At 49.8% G+C, this 20,372-nt stretch overlaps 1 protein-coding gene across 1 annotated transcript in view; it reads right to left on the bottom strand.

Moving 5' to 3' along the window:
- Positions 1–404: 404 nt before the first annotated feature.
- The window catches only part of MAP1LC3A (microtubule associated protein 1 light chain 3 alpha), a 42,710-nt gene continuing 22,742 nt past the window's right edge, over positions 405–20,372 (bottom strand). The window contains exons 3-4 of the mRNA XM_090064947.1: positions 2,841–2,947; positions 405–1,535 (exon numbers count right to left, since the gene is read on the bottom strand). Coding sequence (XP_089921073.1) covers positions 1,373–1,535; positions 2,841–2,947 — 270 coding nt within the window. The 3' untranslated portion in view covers positions 405–1,372. The remainder of the gene's footprint in view (positions 1,536–2,840; positions 2,948–20,372) is intronic.

The following is a 20,372-nucleotide window of genomic DNA, read 5'->3' as shown; positions in this document are numbered from 1 at the left end:
CAATCTGGTTTGATTCTTTAGTTCAGGAAAGGGATCCATAGAACCAAACGTAAGCAACAATCCTTGCAGCTTTACACAACACTTTCACCCACAGATCACAGAGTGCTTTGCAAAGCACAGGCCAGTTTAATTATCCCCACAGAAAGGGGAAATGAGGCACTATGGGAAAAGTGACTTGACCAAGAAGCCAGTCAGAAGGTAGAGCCAAGAACAGGGTGGCTCTCCTGAATCTCTCCCCTATGCTCTATTCACCAATCTGCAATTCCACAAGTCTGATGATCTGTTTAAATCCTGGGTACAAGCTGCTCCAGCATAGAGGACACCATGGACTGGGTTTCTAAAATGCATTGCCCCCCACGGGTGAACAAACCAGATGGGAACAGAAAATTCCTACAAGACACAACTTAAATTAATGTTTATTTTATATATGTGTGTGTATGTATATTTATACACACACACACACACACACATGCATGCACACTTTTGTATAGATTTAACTGGGTGGAATATTTTTTCATATATAATTTTTTGGTATAGTACATGAAAAAAGGGGGAGAGTGAACTGTCTTTTTGCCACAAAAAACTGCATGCAACAGAGAGGGGGAAGGACTGGGTTTATTTAAAAAAAGAGAGAACACAAGAAACCAAGGTACAAATGTTGACAGAGAAGCAGTGCTGTATATGTCAGAACTATATAAATTAGGGTAACTCCGCTCTCGTATCTACTATGCTTTAAAGTGCAAAGAAGCTCAGTTTATTTATCTACATGATACAGGCAAAATTACCCCCTCTCCCAGTTCCAAAACAAATTAATAATAAAATAAATCTAAAGGATATACATTATCCACAGTCCTATAGAGATGCCTACATCTACTCGGTAGCACCAAGAATTTGATATGCGTGTAATTAACATTAGAACTCAAAGAGCAATGATATTGTTTGTTTTTGCAGACTGCCTGCCCTTTATTAGTCTCGGAGGATGACCCCCTCCCTGTGCTGAAGGCCAAGGAGGCAGCACCCTCTCCCCTCTTCCTGCCACCAGCCCAACCATTTTGGCATTAGGCTAAGAAAATGCATACACACACACACACACACGCACAAACTTACAGAGCACACTAAGAGCAGCTGCAGTTCACAATGGGGAGTGGGATGGGGAGACGCGCGGCTGGTGCAGCATGTGGGGAATGGGGACTAATCTACACAAAGGGCGGGGGCGCTCAAGTCAAATGTGCTGAACTAGCTTCATCAGTCGTGTTCCAGGTGCAGGTGGGATGGGGGCTCCCCTGCCATGAGCCTCTGGCTGCATTGTCCTAGGAAAGGGCCTGTGTGCAACAGTCTTGGTTTGTCCCCAAGTGCTGTCTCTCTCTGGGTCTCAGTAGCCAAAAGTCTCCTGCGAAGCATAGACCATGTAGAGGAAGCCATCTTCATCCTTCTCCTGCTCATAGATCTCTGAGATGGGGGTGGAGACGCTCACCATGCTGTGCTGGTTCACCAAGAGGAAGAATGCCTGGGTTGGGTTCAGCTGCAAGCGGCGCCTGAAGGTGACAGAGGAGGAAGGGTGGTTAGACCAGCCTAGGACTGGCAAAGGAAGTGCCTAGCAGCACCCCCCACAAGGGACCTGGGTGGCCAAGAAGCCCCCACATGCTGAACAGGGACCAGACCTTGGCAATCCTGCTAGCATCTGCTCTTGAGAACAGAAGCTAAGTTGGGCACACTCCTGCCCAGCTAGGGCCACCTCCTAGCAGAGCTCCTGTGCTGATGTGGCCATCCCTGGACTTCAACACAAGTGTGGAGCTGTGCTCAGATGCTTTTGTACCCATGTGCTTGACAGGACTTCAAAACTCTCCCCCCTGTTCAATGGGCTACCCCAGCACTGCTGTCCATGGCAGAGTGAAGGAAGGCCTCTGCTCTTCTCTTAGGCAGAACTCTCTCCTGGTCTGAGCCCCTGGAGAAAGGGACAGGAGATGGACTCAGACCTCTTGGCTTCCCAGAGCTCCTGATAGTGGAACATTTTCTGCCTACTGAAATAGATGCTCCAGCCCTCCCTGGCACACTGCCTTTCCTCCCCAGGGCACCCCTGAACTAGGTAGGTCAGCAGCACTGCCAGGAGCACACCCATCTGCTCAATGTAGAGCAAATGGCTGCTACAGTCTCAAAGCTATGGTCTTGAGCCAGGCCGGGTGCAGTGGTTTGAGCTCTGGAACAAAGCTGGGAACTCCTAAGTTCAAATCCTGGCTTTAGAATTAGTGCCCTCTGAGATCTGGGGCACTCCCTCTGCTTTCCCCTCCGACAGGGGCTGATCCCTGGGCCATAAACACAGTAAGCAGGGAGGGTATGCTGTATGGTAGCCCCCAAGACAAACTGGCTGGGTGAGGCTAGCAAAGTGCAGAGTGGTCTGTCCTCCTTCTAAGCTGCCACTAGAATTACACCCACCCTTCCACTGCAACCTCCTCTCCACTGCCCAACAAGTACATATGTGCACATCATGGTCTAGCCACCTGGAATCAAATTCACAGCTAGACAGGACTGTCTAAATCCAGTAGGTCACACCTGCTCTGTCATGTACAGCTCCTCAGAAGCCAATGACACCTGTTTAATTCCAGCTGTTCTATGACAGGTAAGAAATACTTGTGTCCCTGCCTGCATAGAAGACAAAGGAGTATCCAAGTCTGGTCTCCAAGAATACCACCCTTAGGGCCACTTACCCCTCCTTAAGACCACCCCCTTGTGTCCCAGGGTAACAGCCAGGCCATGGTCCCACCTGCTCAGAGCCTGCAGTTCCCTTGGCACACAGTCGAAGGCTGGCTCATGGCATGTTGTTCCTGGGACGCTTCACTCACCGGATAATTTTTACCAATTCACTCATATTGACATGGTCGGGGACAAGGAATTTGGTCTTATCCAGGACAGGCAGTTGCTTCTCCCCCTTGTATCTCTCAATGATGACCTGGCAAAAGAAAACCCGGCAGTCAGGCCAGGACAGGTGATGCCACCCCCCATCATTAGCAAAATGTCTGAGTTGCAGGCATTAACCCTTTTAAAGCTGCAAGAGAATCAGCTCCCTTTGTGCCATGGCTTGATGCTCCAGGCACAACAAAGGAGTCTTTCAGTCAGCAAGCTTCCCTTGCCAAGGTTTTGTTCTTGAGCTTGCAGGACTTGGAGCTCCCACAGGCCTTTGGTCTGAGTGACTCATTGTAGAGCAATAACAGAACCAAAGAGACACCACATAGACAGTGTCTGTGGGATGCAGGCAGCACCCAAACCAGCGGCTGGTCACTGCAGTCAGAAGAATAAAGCTGCAGCACGCAGAAAGCTTTTTGTAAAAATGCATTCTAAACTGAAAGGCAGAGTGGTGGAATGTCTGAGCACAGACAATCCCTGCCCAGGCTGGCATGATGTCTCTCCCTGCAGAGCAACGTGGTCTCACTGCTGCTCAGGACTGGCCAGGAAGGGACCAACATGCCCACCTCTCCGCAGCTCTCAGGAAAAGCAGCTTGCTGCCAGCTCTTCTGCCCCTGCAATGTCTTCAGTGGACTGTTCAGATGGAAGTCCAAATACAACTGAGTCACTGAGTCAAGACTTGCATAAATAACAAGGTGCTTGGCTTATAGAACAGCAAGGAGAGTGCGGTAATGCCCCGTGTCCTACCCTAGAAACAGCTACAGCTCAGCTGTGGATGAGGCTAGCAAAGTGCAGAGTGCTCTGTCCTCCTTTGGGATAAAAGGGCACTAGTAGATGTAATAAGCCATGTGTTCCTATGATCAGCAGAGACTGGGGAAACCTGATGGCAATCTTGCATCCTTAATCAGAGCTGTTTACAATGTCACAATAGCAGCAGGCATTGCAATGTATTCAGTTCTAGGCACTCAGCAGGAGAATTACAAAAAAAGGTAGGAACGGAAAAAATAAGTAGCAAATCCCCCTAAGGATCCCAACACCTAAAGAACAAGGAAAGGACTGAGTAAAATACAGAAAACTGGTTGATGTAGGAGCAGGAGGAAAACCCAGGGGCCAAAGCAAAAACACTTGCTTGGCAAGTCACAAACTTCAAGTACAGATCTGTAAATTCATGAGGCCTGAAACCCTTATTGCAACTTCAGAGCAAATGTGTGGATAGAAAGTCCTGGGGGTAGGGCAGCCCTATGTGTTTGCTGGGCTGCACCAAGGTTAAGACCGGTATTTTCAGGAAAGGAAGTGGTTGGGGAAGGTAGTCACTCAGAACAGGTAACAGTCAGGTTCTGGGAATGGGCCTGGTTGGGCTCCACTTCCAAAGCACAAGGTCTGTGAGCTGTATCTGGTTTTTGACAGTTGCAGCTATACCAAGGGCCCTACAGCTGTTCTCTTCTCAAACCCTGTGAGTTGCCACTGGAATTACACCCACCTGTCCACTGCAACCTCCACTACTCTCCACTGCCCAACAAATACAGATGTGCACATCACAGTCTAGTCACCTGGAATCAAATTCACAGCTACACAGGACTGTCTAAATCCAACAAGTCAGACCTGCTCTGTCATGTACAGCTCCTCAGAAGACAGTGCCATTTGTTTACTTCCAGCTGTTCTATGGCAGGTAAGAAATATCCCCTAAATACACCCCATCAACAAACAGGCCAGACAAAGAGACAGTCCACACACCAGTTTACAAAATGATACTCGTCAAAGCTATATAAGTTGGCTTCGTATGCAAAGAGTTAAACAGCCGTCTTAAAGGTCTGGCCTACCCTGGGCACAAAGCAACCATTATTTCATGCTCAGGGTGGGAGCCATGTAGTAGCACAATGGGAACTCTCTCCATTCTTCCCAGTAGGCTGGGAATTGAATGGGAGCTTTGCGCAAGCACATTTGCAGTCAAAGCCAACTCTGGATTCTATTAGAAAAGGCAAAATCTGCCAGACACTCCAGGCATTCATATCCTTTGGCTTCTCTAGTGCCACTGCCATGCTATGAATTATTTATCATAGAATCATAGAAGTAGGGTTGAAGGGACCTTGTAGATCTTCAAGTCCGACCCCCTGCCTGGGCAGGAGAAAAACTGGGCTCAAATGATCCCAGCTAGGTAGGCATCAAGCCTCCTCTTAAAGACCCCCAGGGTAGGAGCCAGCACCACTTCCCTTGAAAGTTGTTTCCAGATCCTAGCCACCCTGACTGTGAAGTAGTTCTTACGGATGTCTAATCTAACTAAACCTACTCTCCAACAACTTGTGGCCGTTTTTCCTTGTTATGCCAGGGGGCACTAGGGGAAACAAGGTCTCTCCCAAACCCTTCCGGTCCCCCTAGTGAGTTTATAGACAGTCACCAGGTCCCCCCTCAGTCTTCTCTTGTGAAGGCTGAACAGGTTCAGGTCCCGCAGTCTCTCATTGTAGGGTCTGCCCTGTAGTCCCCGGATCATTCGGGTGGCTCTCCTCTGGACCCTCTCAATGTTGTCCACATCTCTCCTGAAGTTGGGTGCACAGAACTGGACACAGTACTCCAGCTGTGGCCTGACCAGTGTTGCAGAGAGGGGGAGGATCACCTCCTTGTCCCTGCTAGAGATGCACTTGTGCAGTTAGCCCTGACAACTGTGACCTCACATTGTCGGCCCATGTTCATCTTGGAGTCAGTAATGACTCCAAGATCCCTTTCTGCCTCCGTGCTCTCAAGAAGGGAGTTTCCCATTCTATAAGTGTGCTGCTGGTTACTACTGCCCAAGTGCAGACCCTGCACTTGTCAGTATTGAAGCGCATCCTGTTTTTGCTAGCCCACCCCGTAACCTATCCAAGTCTTGCTGCAGTCTTTCCCTCCCTACTAGTGTGCTCACCTCACCCCAAATTTTGGTATCATCAGCGAATTTAAACAGGTTGCATTTTACCCCGTCGTCCAAATCACTGATAAAGAAATTGAACAGCACGGGCCCAAGGACCGAGCCCTGGGGGACTCCACTGCCCACTTCCCCCCAAGTCGAACATGACCCGTCCACCACCACCCTCTGAGTACGACCCTTCAGCCAATCTGCAATCCATCTGGCTGTGCAGGCATCAATGCCACAGTTGCCCAATTTTTTAATAAGGATGGGGTGGGAGATGGTGTCAAAGGCCTGGCTGAAGTCCAGAAAGAGTACATCCACGGCAACACCTGCATCCATTGCCTTTGTGACCTGATCATAAAAGGCAATCAGGTTGGTCTGACAAGACCTGCCCCTGATGAAACCGTGCTGGTTGCCCTTAAGCATCATCTCTGAAGCCGGCCCATCACAGATGTGCTCCTTGAGGATCTTCTCAAAGAGTTTCCCAAGGATAGAGGTAAGACTGACAGGCCTATAGTTGCCCGGGTCCTCCCTCCTCCCTTTTTTGAAGATGGGGACCACATTAGCTATCTTCCAGTCATCTGGCACCTGGCCCAAGCACCACGAGCGCTCATAGAGCCGTGCCAAGGGCCCTGCAATTACCCCTGCTAGCTCCCTCAACACCCTGGGGTGGAGAGCATCTGGACTGGCTGATTTGAACACGTCCAGCCCCTCCAGAAGCTCTCTAACCCAGTCATCCTCAACCTGAGGTCTGGAGGCGTTCCCCTCGAGTCTGTCTTGCATCACGGTGGGGAAGTCCCGGTCCCTGCCCAAGAAAACAGAGGTGAAGAATTGGTTAAAGAGTTCCGCTTTCTCCTCTGGCACGACCACCAGATTGCCCAGAGGATCTTGCAGGGGCCCCACGTTTCCTGGTGCTTTCTTCATCCTCCCTATATATTTGAAAAAGGACTTTTTGTTATCTTTGATTTTGGATGCAAATCCTAGCTCTACATCTGCCTTAGCTTTCCTGACAGGCCCCCTACAGGCCCCAGCAGAGGAGGTATACTCCTCTTTAGAGATAGCACCCCCCTTTTTGGCAATCAGGCATTCCCACACGCCCTTGGTGAGCCGGGGGGGCTTTCGGGCACTCCTGCCCCCTTTGCTTTTTGTTGGGATGGTCACCCCTTGGGGCCTGAGTATCGTCTCCTTAAGGAACAACCACCCACCTTGGGCACAGAGTTCCCCTGCCCTTGAGAACCCCAGTGCCTCTCCCACTAATCTCAACTCGTGGAAGTTGGCCCTCTTGAAGTCTAGGGCTACCGCCTTGCTGCAGGCCCTTGACACCCTGCGCTGGATGGTGAATTCCAGCAAGTGATGATCGCTATCACCCAGGTGGTCAAGGACCTGGAGTCCCCTTACCAGGTCATCGCCTGTGGCCAGGACCAGGTCCAACAGGGCATTTCCTCTGGTGGGACTGTGCACCTCCTGAATTGAGTGGAGGTCCTGCATCTCGGCCAGGAACCTCCTGGAACAGTCCGACCTGGCTGACTGTTCCTCCCAGCAGATGTCCGGGTAATTTAAATCTCCCATGACAACTACATCCCTTGCCTTAAGTGCCTCTGCAAGCTGGCCCAAAAATTCCCGGTCCAGCTGCTCCCCTTGGTTGGGGGGTCTCTAGAAGACCCCCACCGTTAGATCCCTCTCCCCATGGCCCCCTTATATCTTGACCCAGAGCACTTCCGCTTGCCCCTCTGACCCCATTTTGCTGGCAGAGAATGTGTATTGCTCCTTGACATACAGCGCCACACCCCCGCCTTTCTTTCCTTCTCTATCCTGCCTGTAAAGCCTATAACCCCTAATGCTAACTGCCCACCAAGTTTCTGTAAGCCCTATTATGTCTGGGTCTGAACTGGCTATTCTGAGGGTGAGTTCTTCCTGTTTATTCCCCATGCTACGAGCACTGGTATATAGGCATTTAAGGCCCTACCTAGCTGCGTGTGCCACCCCCCAATTTGGGAGACTGTGTGGACCCCTGTTTCTTACCTGGACACTCCTTGCAGTTGTCCCAGGCCTTTCAGAACGGTGGAGCTCCAGAACAGCCTTCCCAAGAGAGTCATGGGGCAAGAGCAGGACTAGTTCCAAGGGGCTGGACTCCATGGTCCCAAATTCCTTTCTGCAGGTACAGGACTATGTATCGCCAAGCAAGAAATAGCCTAATGCAAGGGTCTCAAACATAGGCCCTGCAGAGTCGATCTAGCCCATGGAAGTAGATCATCTGGCTCATGGGCTGGAGCATGGTCTAAATTTGTCTCATGGGCTTCAATGCTGTGGCTACTGGAGCCCCTGCATGGCAGTGTTAATCCCCATGGCTTCTAGAGCTGCAGTTTCAACCTGAGGCCAGAACCAAGGAAATTAACACTGATGCCTGTCCTGTCCCTCTCCCATTTCTTCCATTACCTGCTGCCAAAATAAGAGTTTTTAGTGAGTCTTGGCCACCAAGATTGGTAGCAGAGGGGAGGGGCAGGGGACAGTGGCAACAGCATTAACACCCTGGGTTCCAGAGCCGTGCTCAAACAGCACCTCTGGCAGCTGGGGAGTTTTCATAGATTTCATAGACGTTAGGGCTGGAAGGGACTTCGGAAGATCATCGAGTCCAGCCCCCCGCCCAAAGGGCAGGAACTCAGCTGGGGTCATAGGATCCCAGCAAGATAAGCATCCAATTTACTCTTGAAGGTGTTCAATGTAGGTGCTTGAACCACCTCCAATGGCAGGCTGTTCCAGACCTTGGGGGCTCAGACAGTAAAGAAATTCTTCCTTATGTCCAGCCTGAAACGGTCTTGCAGGAGTTTGTGACCGTTCGACCTCGTCATCCCTTGGGATGCTTTGGTGGACAAACGTTCCCCCAGATCCTGGTGGTCACCCCTGATAAACTTATAGGTGGCCATCAGATCACCCCTGAGCCTGCGCTTTTCCAGGTTAAAGAGCCCTATGGCTCTCAGCCTGTCATCGTAAGGTCTGTTTTCCTGACCTCTGATCCTGCATGTGGCTCTTCTCTGGACTCTCTCAAGCTTCTCCACATCCTTTTTGAATTGTGGACGCCGTACTCCAGCTGCGGCCTCACCAAGGCCAAGTACAAGGGGAGAATGACATCCCGGGATTTGCTTGAGAAGCATCTATGGATGCAAGCCAGCATTTTGGTCACTTTACTAGCTGCAGCATCGCATTGCAGGCTCATGTTCATCTTGTGGACAATGATGACCCCCAAGTCCCTTTCTTCCATAGTACTAGCCAGCGTAGCACTGCCGAGCCTATAAGGATGTTGCAGGTTTTTCCTCCCAAGGTGGAGAACCTTGCATTTTTCAGTGTTAAACACCATCAGGTTCTCATCCACCCACTTGCTGAGCCTGTCCAGGTCAGCCTGGATCACCCCCCTGTCTTCTGGCATGGATGCTTTGCCCCACAGTTTAGTGTCATCGGCAAACTTGGCCAGTCCGCTCCTGACTCCAATGTCCACATCATTAATGAAGATGTTGAACAATATGGGTCCAAGGACAGAGACTTGGGGGACCCCACTGGTCACAGGACACCATGATGAGTGACTGCCATCAATTACTACGCTCTGGGTCTGACCATGGAGCCAATTTCCCAGCCAGCGGATCATGGTGGACCCAAGGCCACAGTTGGCCAGTTTCGCCAAGAGGTGATCATGGGATACCAGATGGAAGGCTTTTCTGAAGTCAAGATATATGACATCAATCTCTTCTCCCTTGTCCAGGTGATAGGTCACCTGGTCATAAAAGGAAATGAGATTGGTCAAGCAAGACCTACCTGCAACAAACCCGTGCTGGCTATCCCTCAGGATGTTGGCGTTGGCCAGTCCATTACGGATGGCCTCTTTAAAAAACTTTTCTAAGATCTTCCCTGGGATAGATGTCAGGCTGATAGGCCTCTAGTTTGCCAGATCCACTTTCCTCCCTTTCTTGAAGATAGGCACCACGTTGGCCTTCTCCCTTTCCCTGCTGTTGCAGCCCAGCCTGGCTCCACAGACCCCTGCCAGCCTGTGCCCTGCTTTGGGCCCACCAGTGCTGGCCCTGGGACATCAATCCCAAGATGGTGACCAGAGGGTGGGGCACCTGTCAAAGGGCAGGGCTACCCATACGGCCCTTGACAGCCTCCCAAAACTGGGTAAGTGGCCTTCTGCCCGAAATAATTGCCCGCCCCCGCTTTATATGAAGTTGATTGAATCAGCTATTAGATAAAAGCACAAAAAAGCTCCACCAACATGCCCAATCCACACAGACACTGGGTGAGTCAGGTCCATCTACTAATGTGATGCCTCTACTGGATATGCACTGGGCTCTGCACAAGGGAGCACCAAGTTTAAAATGCTGGGTTTGGGGGTTTTGTTTTTTTTTGGGGGGGGGGTAGAGGGGGAGAAGGGTGCTGTCTGTAAGCAGCCTAAATTTGCAGGCTACCACTTAAATCCATCTTTATACCAGTCTTTCACATTATTGTTCCCTGGTAGTTACTTACAGGTAGTTCAATCCTTGCTTTGAGCATCTGGTCCTTTTTTATATTTTGCACATGCACAACTGGTCCAGTTAAAATATTTGTTCCAGCATTACTGCAATCCACAGCATACACAGGAAGTTCTGGGGCACAGGCTGCATATGAAAGCTTCCATCTAGGGCACAGAAGAGCGTAGGACAGGGAGGAACATGGGCTGGGAGGCGCCAACCTACATCACTCCCCTCAGCAGTTCAGGACTGTGCTCACCACGCACTGGCAGACGACAGCAGCTGCCACCACCCAAGCACACAGCACAGATGTCTGTCAGCTCCATGCAGCAGCTATACTGCCAGAGTGCAGAGTGCATTCTGGGAAGATGCCAGCTTTTGAAGGGACCGTGCTAGCCAGAAGGTGAGGCAGGACTATCTTCTCACATTTGCTGGCTGATGTGAAAGGGAGCAGCTGTCAGGGAAAGGAGGGCTCTACCACCACCAGGGAGTTGTGGGTGTGAGCTCAAAAGCTCTGATGGCAAAACACCACGGTGCAGACTGAACCTCAAAGTACCCATGAAACAGGGTAACTTCCACAGCTGGCAGAGGCAGAACAAGGAAACTGCTGTGTGGTATCCTGTGCTTTTATGAAGGAAAATATATCCCACAGGAAGCACCAGCCCAGGAGTCAAGTGTGGATTTTAACCCTACCCTTAACCAAGGTGGATATAGTAGGATCTTTATCTGGAAAACACCTATCTGCTTCCAAACAACACCAGCCTGAAGTGCTAGGGAAAGGGCAGCAAAAGAGGTGCTCTCCCTGGGGAAGTTGTGTGGATCGGCAAGTAATGCCAGAAAGCAGTGCCTATGCCCAGCATTATGTCATAAGCAGGGAACATAACTATACACAAGGATCCTGCTGCTGAAACCCTCAGTGGAACAAGGGACAGCAGTGATCCCTTGAAGGGTCCAGGACAAGTGCATCCTAAACACAGGTTCACTACAAAAGCCTCCTTTCTATCCAGCCAGGCCCTTTCCCTTCTGGCTGGTTTCTAACTGTTATGAACTGGCAAAAAGCAAACAGCATTTCTGGGCACAGATGAGTGAATCTGGCATGGACAGGCCAGGCCAGGTTGGGAGCTGAAGACAGATCAGACAGCCGAGAGAAGCAGAAATTTTTCCAAGTGCTCTCAAAGCCAATTGTATGCATGTCCTTGTTGGCTCCCTTCTCCAGCCCCACCCCAGCACAGACCATGTAGGCTGGCAAAGGCTGCTAAGTTTCTTAGGTACTACATGATGTTGCAGCAGTGCCCAAACCACTCTAGTGTTTATTCAAACCCAACAGAAATTACTTGGAAGCTCCTGCTATAGTCAGCATGGCTCCTTTCCTCCTGCCATCACTGGGACAGAAGGGAGGACCTGGCACCCTGCAAATTCACCTTAGCATCTAACAACTCCTTCCCCTTTACTGTCTCCTGCTATGAGGCTTCATTTCAGCCTAGTATTTTGTTAGGAATCCTTTTGTTAAAGTCACATCAGAGAATACTGGAGTATTTGCTTTGGGTTGTGGCAGCCTTTTAAAAACTGTTGCTACTAACAGCTAATGAGTTTATAGTTTCCCCTGTTACTGTCAGTTTGGGCTTTAACTGCGGAGCCTTGTTCTCCACAACATGTTCACTAATTGATTTCTTTAGCTAATTTTAAAATGGAACAGAAGTAATGGGCCTGCTGTTCCTAGATTCCTCCAGAACAGTTTCGCCTCTGGCTCTTGAAAAAACAAAGAAAGAGCATACTTGAGATAGGAGTCCAAATCAGCCCAGCCTTCAAGATGAGACACACCTGCCCCTGGAAACTCTGATCAAGCTCAAGCTCAGGGACTGGGTCACCCACTGTGCTACAAATTACAGCTGAAAGCTGAACAGTATATTTTTATTAGTGTAGATGTGAACTGACCGCTGACATGGCTACTCTAAATACAGCTCTTGAACACAAAACACAGGAATGGTGCAAAATAAAGACTCTAAGAAGTATGGTTGCAAAGAGTTAAGATAACCTGAGCAAGTATCCCATTACAATTATAACTCAATACATTCCGCCGGGAATGGGGATATGAAAACACTTACTGCTCATGCTCCAAACCCTAAACACTGATCTCACCTCAGAGCCTTCCCCAAACCCTCTCCACTTTGTGAATTTTTTTGTTATTTTGAAAAACTAGCTATTTTAATCATCTGAAATGCAATGCTCACTGTTTACTTCCCCTTGATGCATTAGCTGCGTAATTCTGTAGCATGTAAGGATATGTCATTAGCTCAATATTAACATCAATCTCAAAGAGAAAAATATAAATGACACTATCTTACTGTTTGACCTGTCTTGATTTGTCCCTTTAGATTTACAGAGCTTAAGGCTAGGAGGAACCAGGCCTGATAACCCTTTCATCTGAAGACCCGTTTGTTCCAGTCATTCGTTTTTAGTTACCCCAAGGCATAACTTGTGCTTGGCTAAAGCCGAATTTAAAGATGTCAGGAGATATTGAGTCCATCACTTCCTTTCATATTTGAGTAGCTAATGGCCCTTACAGTTAAAGAGGTGGGGCTTATTTCTAGTTTGAGAATAAAAAGCTGGAACTTGAAGCTGCTGGCTCATTCTACCTTTTATATCTAAGAGCTCTTTAGTATGTATTTTCTCCTCAGAGGCACTTCCATGACACGATCAAGTCAATGCCCAACTGAATCTTTCAGAAGGTAAAGAGACTGAGCACTGTACAGCAGTCACTTCCTGTGAATCATTTTCTTCAGTCCTGATCATTTTCATGGCTCTTCTCTGCACCCTCTGCAATTCTTGGATAACCGCTGTGGACACAACAATAAACAGTGTACTATGACAGGTCTCAGAAAGCCTTACACAGAGACAAAGAAGTCCCTGGCCTACTGCCATTTTCACACCAAAGATCACATTAACTCTTCTTGTAAGTGTACAACCGGTTGCTCAATCATTTTGGAGTCACTGTGTTATAGGACACTGTCCTTTTTTTCTGCAGCTTCCCGCTGTATTCCTTGATTCTAGATGCAGAACTTGGTATTTGCCTGTAGTGAAATACATTTTGGTGGAAAGAGCCCAGATCCCAATTGCTCTGTGCCACTGCCCCATCCTCACCTTTATTTTCCATTCCACCAAACAACATATCGGTCATGACTTTATAATTATTTCCCGATTGCTGGTGAAGATGATTGACAGAACTCGAGGAGCACAGTGGCCTTATCCCCTTTTACTGTTCCTGTTGTCAGATCTGCAGCCTAGGAAATGAAGCAGATGATAACCATTCTGCACAAGGCTGGCACCGCTACAGCAGACAGGCTGGTTGGTTCTCAGTGGGCCACGCAGACTGAGCCCAGCACATGGTTAAGTGGAAAGAATCTCCAGGAACCGGTGGCTGAGCTCCAGCAAGTTGTTGAAAGGGCCTTGGCTCCCTCCCCCTGTGGCTGGGCCTCAAATAGTGCCCTGGCCAATGTGAAGGAGAGCCTGTGTAAGTTGTACTGTGCTCTTCACTGTGACAGAATGACACACCCAGGCTGGATAAGATGACTAATGGGAAGCACAAAGAAGAAACTACTACACCACAGACCCAGACAGTAAAGGCACCACCGAGCAGAACCTGGCTAGAGGGCACAGCTCTCCCTGCACTAACACACACACTAGAACACATGCAGCTCTCACGTGTGCAAGCTAGGAACCAGGAGTGGGAGGGTTGCTCCTGATCTGCCTGCTCCAGAGCTTTGCTTCCTTTATGAGGCTCTTGGATTCCCCCATTGTATCAGGTACAATATAAGCCCAAAGGAGTTTGAGTGTAACTAAGAATAAGAGGGGATGAAGCTGAGCAAAAGAAAAATTCAGGCTGGAGCTCTCGGTATCTGCATCAAGAGAGAACTGTATTCAATAGGAAAGAAGATCCTGAAGGCAGCTGTGGGAGGATTCCTGCCATTTAAGCCACTCAGAACTAGACTGACTGGGATGCAGACCTAGGCCCTGGGGCTGACGAGAGGTCCAAGCAGCCGAAGATTCACCAAGCCCCAACTACAGCTTCATGGTCACTGGTGTGGTGAGCCAGATTCCAGAATTCACTTCTCCCCAGGAAAACAAGGGGCATCTCCACGGACTTGCCTCAGATGGCCAAGGAACAAGCACCACCTGTCTGGGAGCTGACTGTCAGCTTGCACACACCACCAAAGCTCCACTGGAGTCGATGACACTATCAGGATTTCCACCAGCTGAGGACCCACCCCACGGCACTTTCCCAAGCTCTCCTTTAGGAAACAGTCTCTCTGGGCCCTCTGCTGCTGCCTGGATCTTTCCTATTGGCCTGCTTTTCTGATAGTGCCTCCAGACAGCAGCCCTGAGAAGATACAGGCCATTGCAGTCCCGAGTCAGGTCAGTCGAGACAGATCATCTAGAGCAGACCCTGACTGAATCCTCCTGCATGGCTAGGACAGGAAGTCACTGGAGTCTTTAGAACAGGCCTTTACAGCAACTTCTCAGTAAAACAGCGTTCTCCAGATCCTACTCAGCCAAGCACAGCAGCGGTCCCAAAGATACCCCACATGTTGCACTGGGCAAGCTCATCTCTGCACAGCCTGGAACTCTGCAGACCTGTAACAGGGGACCCTAACCCTGTTACTAAGAGACAGGGTGGCCCCTTTAAGTCCAGAACCTTCCAGTCATGGCCGGCCAGTCAAGTAGGGGTGAAGGCTCAAGCCCTGCCAGCCGGTCAGGTGACAGGAAGAGGCAGGGCCGGCTCGCATATAAATCCCAGGGCTGAGGCCAAGATGGCAGTTCCCTGCCAGCAGCTAAGGGCGAGAGGCCTGCCTGCAGGTACAGCCTCTGATACTGGTGAGGCTGGAGCACCCCAGGTTTGGCTTGGATGATGTTATAGCCAGGCAGCTTCAATGTAAGTTATAGCCCAGGGGCTTATGTTTTGTTTGCTGTTTGACACTGGTGGTTTGGGTGAGGCTATGAGAAGATGGAGGAGGCCTCATAGGAGACCCATGGCAGCATGAGGACCCTGGTGCCAGAGAGGGCAAATAGCGCCCCCTGGCATTGGGGCAGAAAATAGGCAGCCTCCCACTTAATTACATCTATTAATCAACTAACAACAAAGTGTGGTAGGCAAGAAGGTGGGCAGTTGGCCTATAACAGGTGGGTGGGGCCACCAGTATACAGACCCCAAAGAGGCCCCCTGGTATAAGACCCTACTGGAGCTGGACCTTGGGACCCTACTTGCATTGCTCCACATCTCTTTCTGACAGTGCAGGACAACTCTGCCTTTGCATGGAGGCTTTCCCTTGCCTGGACCTATTCTTCACATGTCCATGCATTATATTAGACCAGGGTTGAGAAAGTCAGAGCCACTTGCCCTTCTCCTAATGTTAACCGGAAAGGGAGGTCTTGGCCAGGTTCCAGCTGTAGGGGGCATGAAGCATGCCAGTATGTAGCACTGTGCCTCTGCTCAAGAAGGATGCGGATAACCTGGAGAGGGTCCAGAGAAGGGCCACTCGTATGGTTAAGGGCCTGCAGGCCAAGCCCTACGAGGAGAGATTAGAGAAACTGGACCTTTTCAGCCTCCGCAAGAGAAGGTTGAGAGGCGACCTGGTGGCTGCCTATAAGTTCGTCAGGGGGGCACAGAAGGGAATTGGTGAGTATTTATTCACCAAGGCGCCCCCGGGGGTTACAAGAAATAATGGCCACAAGCTAGAGGAGAGCAGATTTAGATTGGATGTTAGGAGGAACTTCTTCACAGTTCGAGTGGCCAGGGTCTGGAACAGGCTCCCAGGGGAGGTGGTGCTCTCCCCTACCCTGGGGGTATTCAAGAGAAGGTTGGATGTGTATCTAGCTGGGGTAATGTAGGCCCAGCACTCTTTCCTGCTTATGCAGGGGGTCGGACTCGATGATCTATTGAGGTCCCTTCCGACCCTAGCATCTATGAATCTATGAATCTATGATCCAGCAACACCCAGCTGAAGAGGACAGGTTGCACAGCTGTAGGAGGCACTAGCTCTGCCCCAATGCCAGCCCACTGCAAATTGGCTGAGAAGCTGCAACATTATGAACTCTCCCACTAAGTAACTAAGGGAGAAGTTCCCAGAGGCTTTTGAGGGCAGCTGGTACCCAAATGGCCTTTGGGCCTTCAAAGACTTTTCCCAAGCAGTGAGTCTAGCAGGGTGATGTTATGGGCTATGAGCACTTCGCTGACTATTCAAGAAGCTCCCTTTTCCCATGCTCAGGGATCTATTAAACCACTTTCTGTCTCACTGTAGACCCACTTCATGTGCAGCTACTAAGGTCTCAAACAGAATGCGGCAAGAGGCAAAGGACTCCTCAGTATAAGGTCAGATGAGAGCGACCCCCCACTCAGCCTCTTTAGAGGAAATAGGCATGATGGCTCTGTATAACTGCAGTACATAGCAACGGGTTGATTTACTGTGGGGAAAAATGAAACATGCAGCTAGGATGCTTCCTTGCCATCAGCTGAATGCAGTTTTTCCCCTCTCTCCTCAAGACCTTTCTTGGGAAGGGAGGGGACTCTGAAGGATTGCCCTTTCCTATGGCTGCTCTTACCTACACTCTGTTCTTCTTTCCTTCTCCATTCCCTGCTGAATCTGCATTTCACTTTGATAGACAAGTTTTTGGCTGCAAGGGAGAAGGGATTGGAAGATTGCAGTCAGAATAAACTAGGACTCCACGCATGGATGATGCTCTAGCTATGGATCCTGGGAAATGCAAATGAGCACAAGCAGTGTCATGTCTTTCAGGCATATGTAATCCATGCGTTAGCCTGATTGATTGGAGCACAATAGCAGAGCTCTGCGGTGTCTGACCACCTGCATTATCTTTCTTCTTCCGTTCTCCCGTTCATCCTGACTATAGCTTACACCTCAATTATGTCTAATGATAATGAAGACGGATATCTCTAATGATCAGACACTACCATCCCATAGGGACTGACATTTCAATTTATAAAGAGACCAGACTGAAGGATGCCTGACTGCTAGGGGAGCAGCTGGCAAGTGCCTTGAGCTTATAGGCTGTCTTTTTACATGACAGACAATAACTTCTAGGGATCTGGTTGCAAGAAGTCAGCTGCCATTTCCCTAGGTTGACTGAGGGGCTGATAGAGCCAGGTGGCTGGGAGGCAAATAAAACATGGCTGGTTCCAGAGCGGATAGATTTAGATCCAGGTCTGTACATTCCATAGGCTATTCTATATGTACACACAAGCATGCATATCTCCCTCTTGCATCCCTACTGCAGCGGGCTCATTTTAGATTTTACAGGGCAGGGATTCTATTTATCTCAATATCTATAGCAAATCTAATGCAGGGGTTGGCACACCCCAGTATGTGGGCCTGAGCATGGCACATGGGGCCACTTTGCTTGGTATGCCACGCCCAGCCTGGGCTCTGGGCAGCTGCAGGCCATGGAACACAGGCTGCTCACAGCAGGTGGCAGGGAGGCTACAAGCCCTCCGGCAAGCATCCTGGGCTTTGCAGCACGCAGCAGCTGCCCAGAGCCCAGGCTGGATGTGGCAGGCACCTCGGAGGCTGCAACTGGTACAGTGGGGTCTGGAGCCCTGGCCTAGCTTCACTGTGGCAGCTGAATGCGTTTCAGGGTACTTGGTGGGGAAAGGGCCAGCGGCAGTGCAGCCCCAGCCCTCTCCCCACCATGCTCCCCCCAGGAACTTATGAAACTGCTGCCAGTAACAAGCTGGGCTGGAGCTCTGGACCCCAGCACAACCAGTTGCAGGCTTGTGGCTGCCTGCTGCAAGCAGCCTGGGCTATTCATGCAGGCCATCCTTGCTCCCTTTTCTTTGCAGTGGGGGTTATGTGCCCACTATATGTGCTTCCCTCAGGGGATGCCCCATGCCCTCTGTCTTGCAGTGCTCATGTCTAGCAGCCAGCAGCAGCTCTCCCTCGTCTTTCCCTCCCCTCCTAGTGTGCTGCTGCCATGCATTTGGGGTAGGGGGAGTTGCATTTATTTGAATAGTAACTTTTCATTCTCCCTTTGTTCTGTGGGAGAAAGTGGTTGCAAGCTTCCCCCTTGCCTCTTTCTCCCCCTGCCATTTTTTGTGGGTGCTCTGCCCCTTTGCTCAACCACTGCCTTGTGGTCAGGGGAGAAGGGCACTGGAAGGCTGCTGCAGCCACTAGCTGAAGAAGCCCTCCAGGGGGGACAGCCAGTCCCTGGAGCAGCTCTCTCTCTCCCTATGCAGAGGTGGCAATCCAGTCACAGTGCAGGCTGCTTGTAGCAAGCCACCACGAGGCTGCAATCAGCTGTGCTGGGGTCCAGAACCCTGGCCCAACTTGTTGCTGGTAGCTGCTGCATATGTGCCTTGGGGAGCGTGGCAGGGAAGGGGCTGGGGCTGCACTGCCACAAGGATCAGGCCCCTTGGGTTTCCACCACCATCTGCCCCTGGCACACCAACATCTTTGAAATCCAGGTTGTGGAGCTTTTTGTCATTTGGCCCAAGACTATTGCTGACCTGTGATGTAGTGCAACAGGCTTCCAAGTCCTGAACTTCTGGGACTTACCATAACAACGCAACTAAATGTGGGAGAAAATGAACTGGACAGAATCCCAGAGCATGGCAAAGAGAGCATAGGCAGTACCTTCAGCATCTGTCTTAGATAACTCCAAACCCTAGTTTAGAGGGACAGTCTATAGTAGTGAAAGAAAATTTCCATCTTCCTAGCCCCCTGGCTTCTGCTGATGCTAGGCCCAGTCTGGTTTGTAGTGGACTGGTATTGATGTTCCATTCCACTGATTGTATATCACACATTCCTTGGGGAGGTGGCAACAGTAGCCAACCTGCCTGCTGCTGGAAGACTGCAGCTCAGTTTCAAACCCCTCCAAGGCTTCACATGAACAGGCTTGCAATCTGGGAGAATTGCACAGAGAGCTGTATAAAGGGCATGGGGTTGATGAGCTGGGAAGAGCCTATGGATAAGGGCAATGAATCAGGGGAGTGGGCAAGTAACTGGACCCATCCCTTGGGACCTACTTCTAGTTCCAGCTGGATGGAAAATAAACCCATTCTGTTCTCCCAAAAGAGTCCCTGCCAGTTACCAAGGGCTAGTACAGTCCAATACAACTTGGAACAAGGAGTTCCCTGTAGGCCACTAAATAAGAGCCAGCCAGCCATCTGTCTGTAATTCGCCCCTGCTGCCTTGCCACAACCCTAACTAGGAGGAAAATAAAAATGAAGCTACCTTACACATAGGGAGTCTTTCATCCTGGAGATCTCAGAGCACTTTGTCTATACTAGTGATTAGATTACTGACCATGGTACCCTGGGGTGTCTTGAGATCTTGTTAAAGGTGTTGCACAAAGATAAACAAGGTTAGATGTATAAATACCTACATGCGATTCACAAGATAAACCCAAGGAGTTCAAACAGGAATCCATAGCATCAGAAACACTCTGTCCTGCTGTGGTCTTTCTGAGTTCTTTGCAACAGAATAATTGCTCTATTTTTTGACTATGGAAAAATAGAGTGAAAGTAAAGACCTGGCATTTTCTGTGGGATGCCTTGAGTGTAACAAGGTTGAGAACCACCAATTTATACAAAAACTATTTTATCCACTGCCAAAATGCAGCTGCCTGTGGGAAGGACTATGGCAGCTGCACATCAGTGCTATTTAGCTCTGGAAAGGAGAAAGCAAATACCCCCTCAAAGTAAAAGTCCAGAATCCAGGATGGCAGAGCAGGTGTCTGAAGCTCAGATTGGTCAATGAGGAGTTATAGCTTTAGGGGAACAAGAGCAATCCAAGAGTGACCCTGCAGTTCCTAACTGCCCCAAACAATATATTATAATGGAATTAATGCACCATCACTAATGCAACCCTACATGCTCACAGACTGGCTCTGGGGTTGCTGGAGCAGATCTACATCCACCATTAGAATAAAAGTTAGCTGGGCTCATGACAATTGAGAAAACTGTAGAAGTGTGCTTGCACCCTGCTGCAGGCACAAAAGTACAATCTGCAATATGGGAAGGTAGCTTCAGGCCCAATTAAAAGTCTGGGCCAATGTGGGCAGGATCTTGGCCTGGCCTCTGAAAC

Source organism: Crocodylus siamensis, chromosome 10 (genome assembly GCF_052110815.1).
Source record: "Crocodylus siamensis isolate JL-2025a chromosome 10, ASM5211081v1, whole genome shotgun sequence".
NCBI lineage: Eukaryota > Metazoa > Chordata > Crocodylia > Crocodylidae > Crocodylus > Crocodylus siamensis.
Note: the sequence above shows the minus strand (reverse complement) of the source record. Positions and strands in the feature narration are given on the sequence as shown.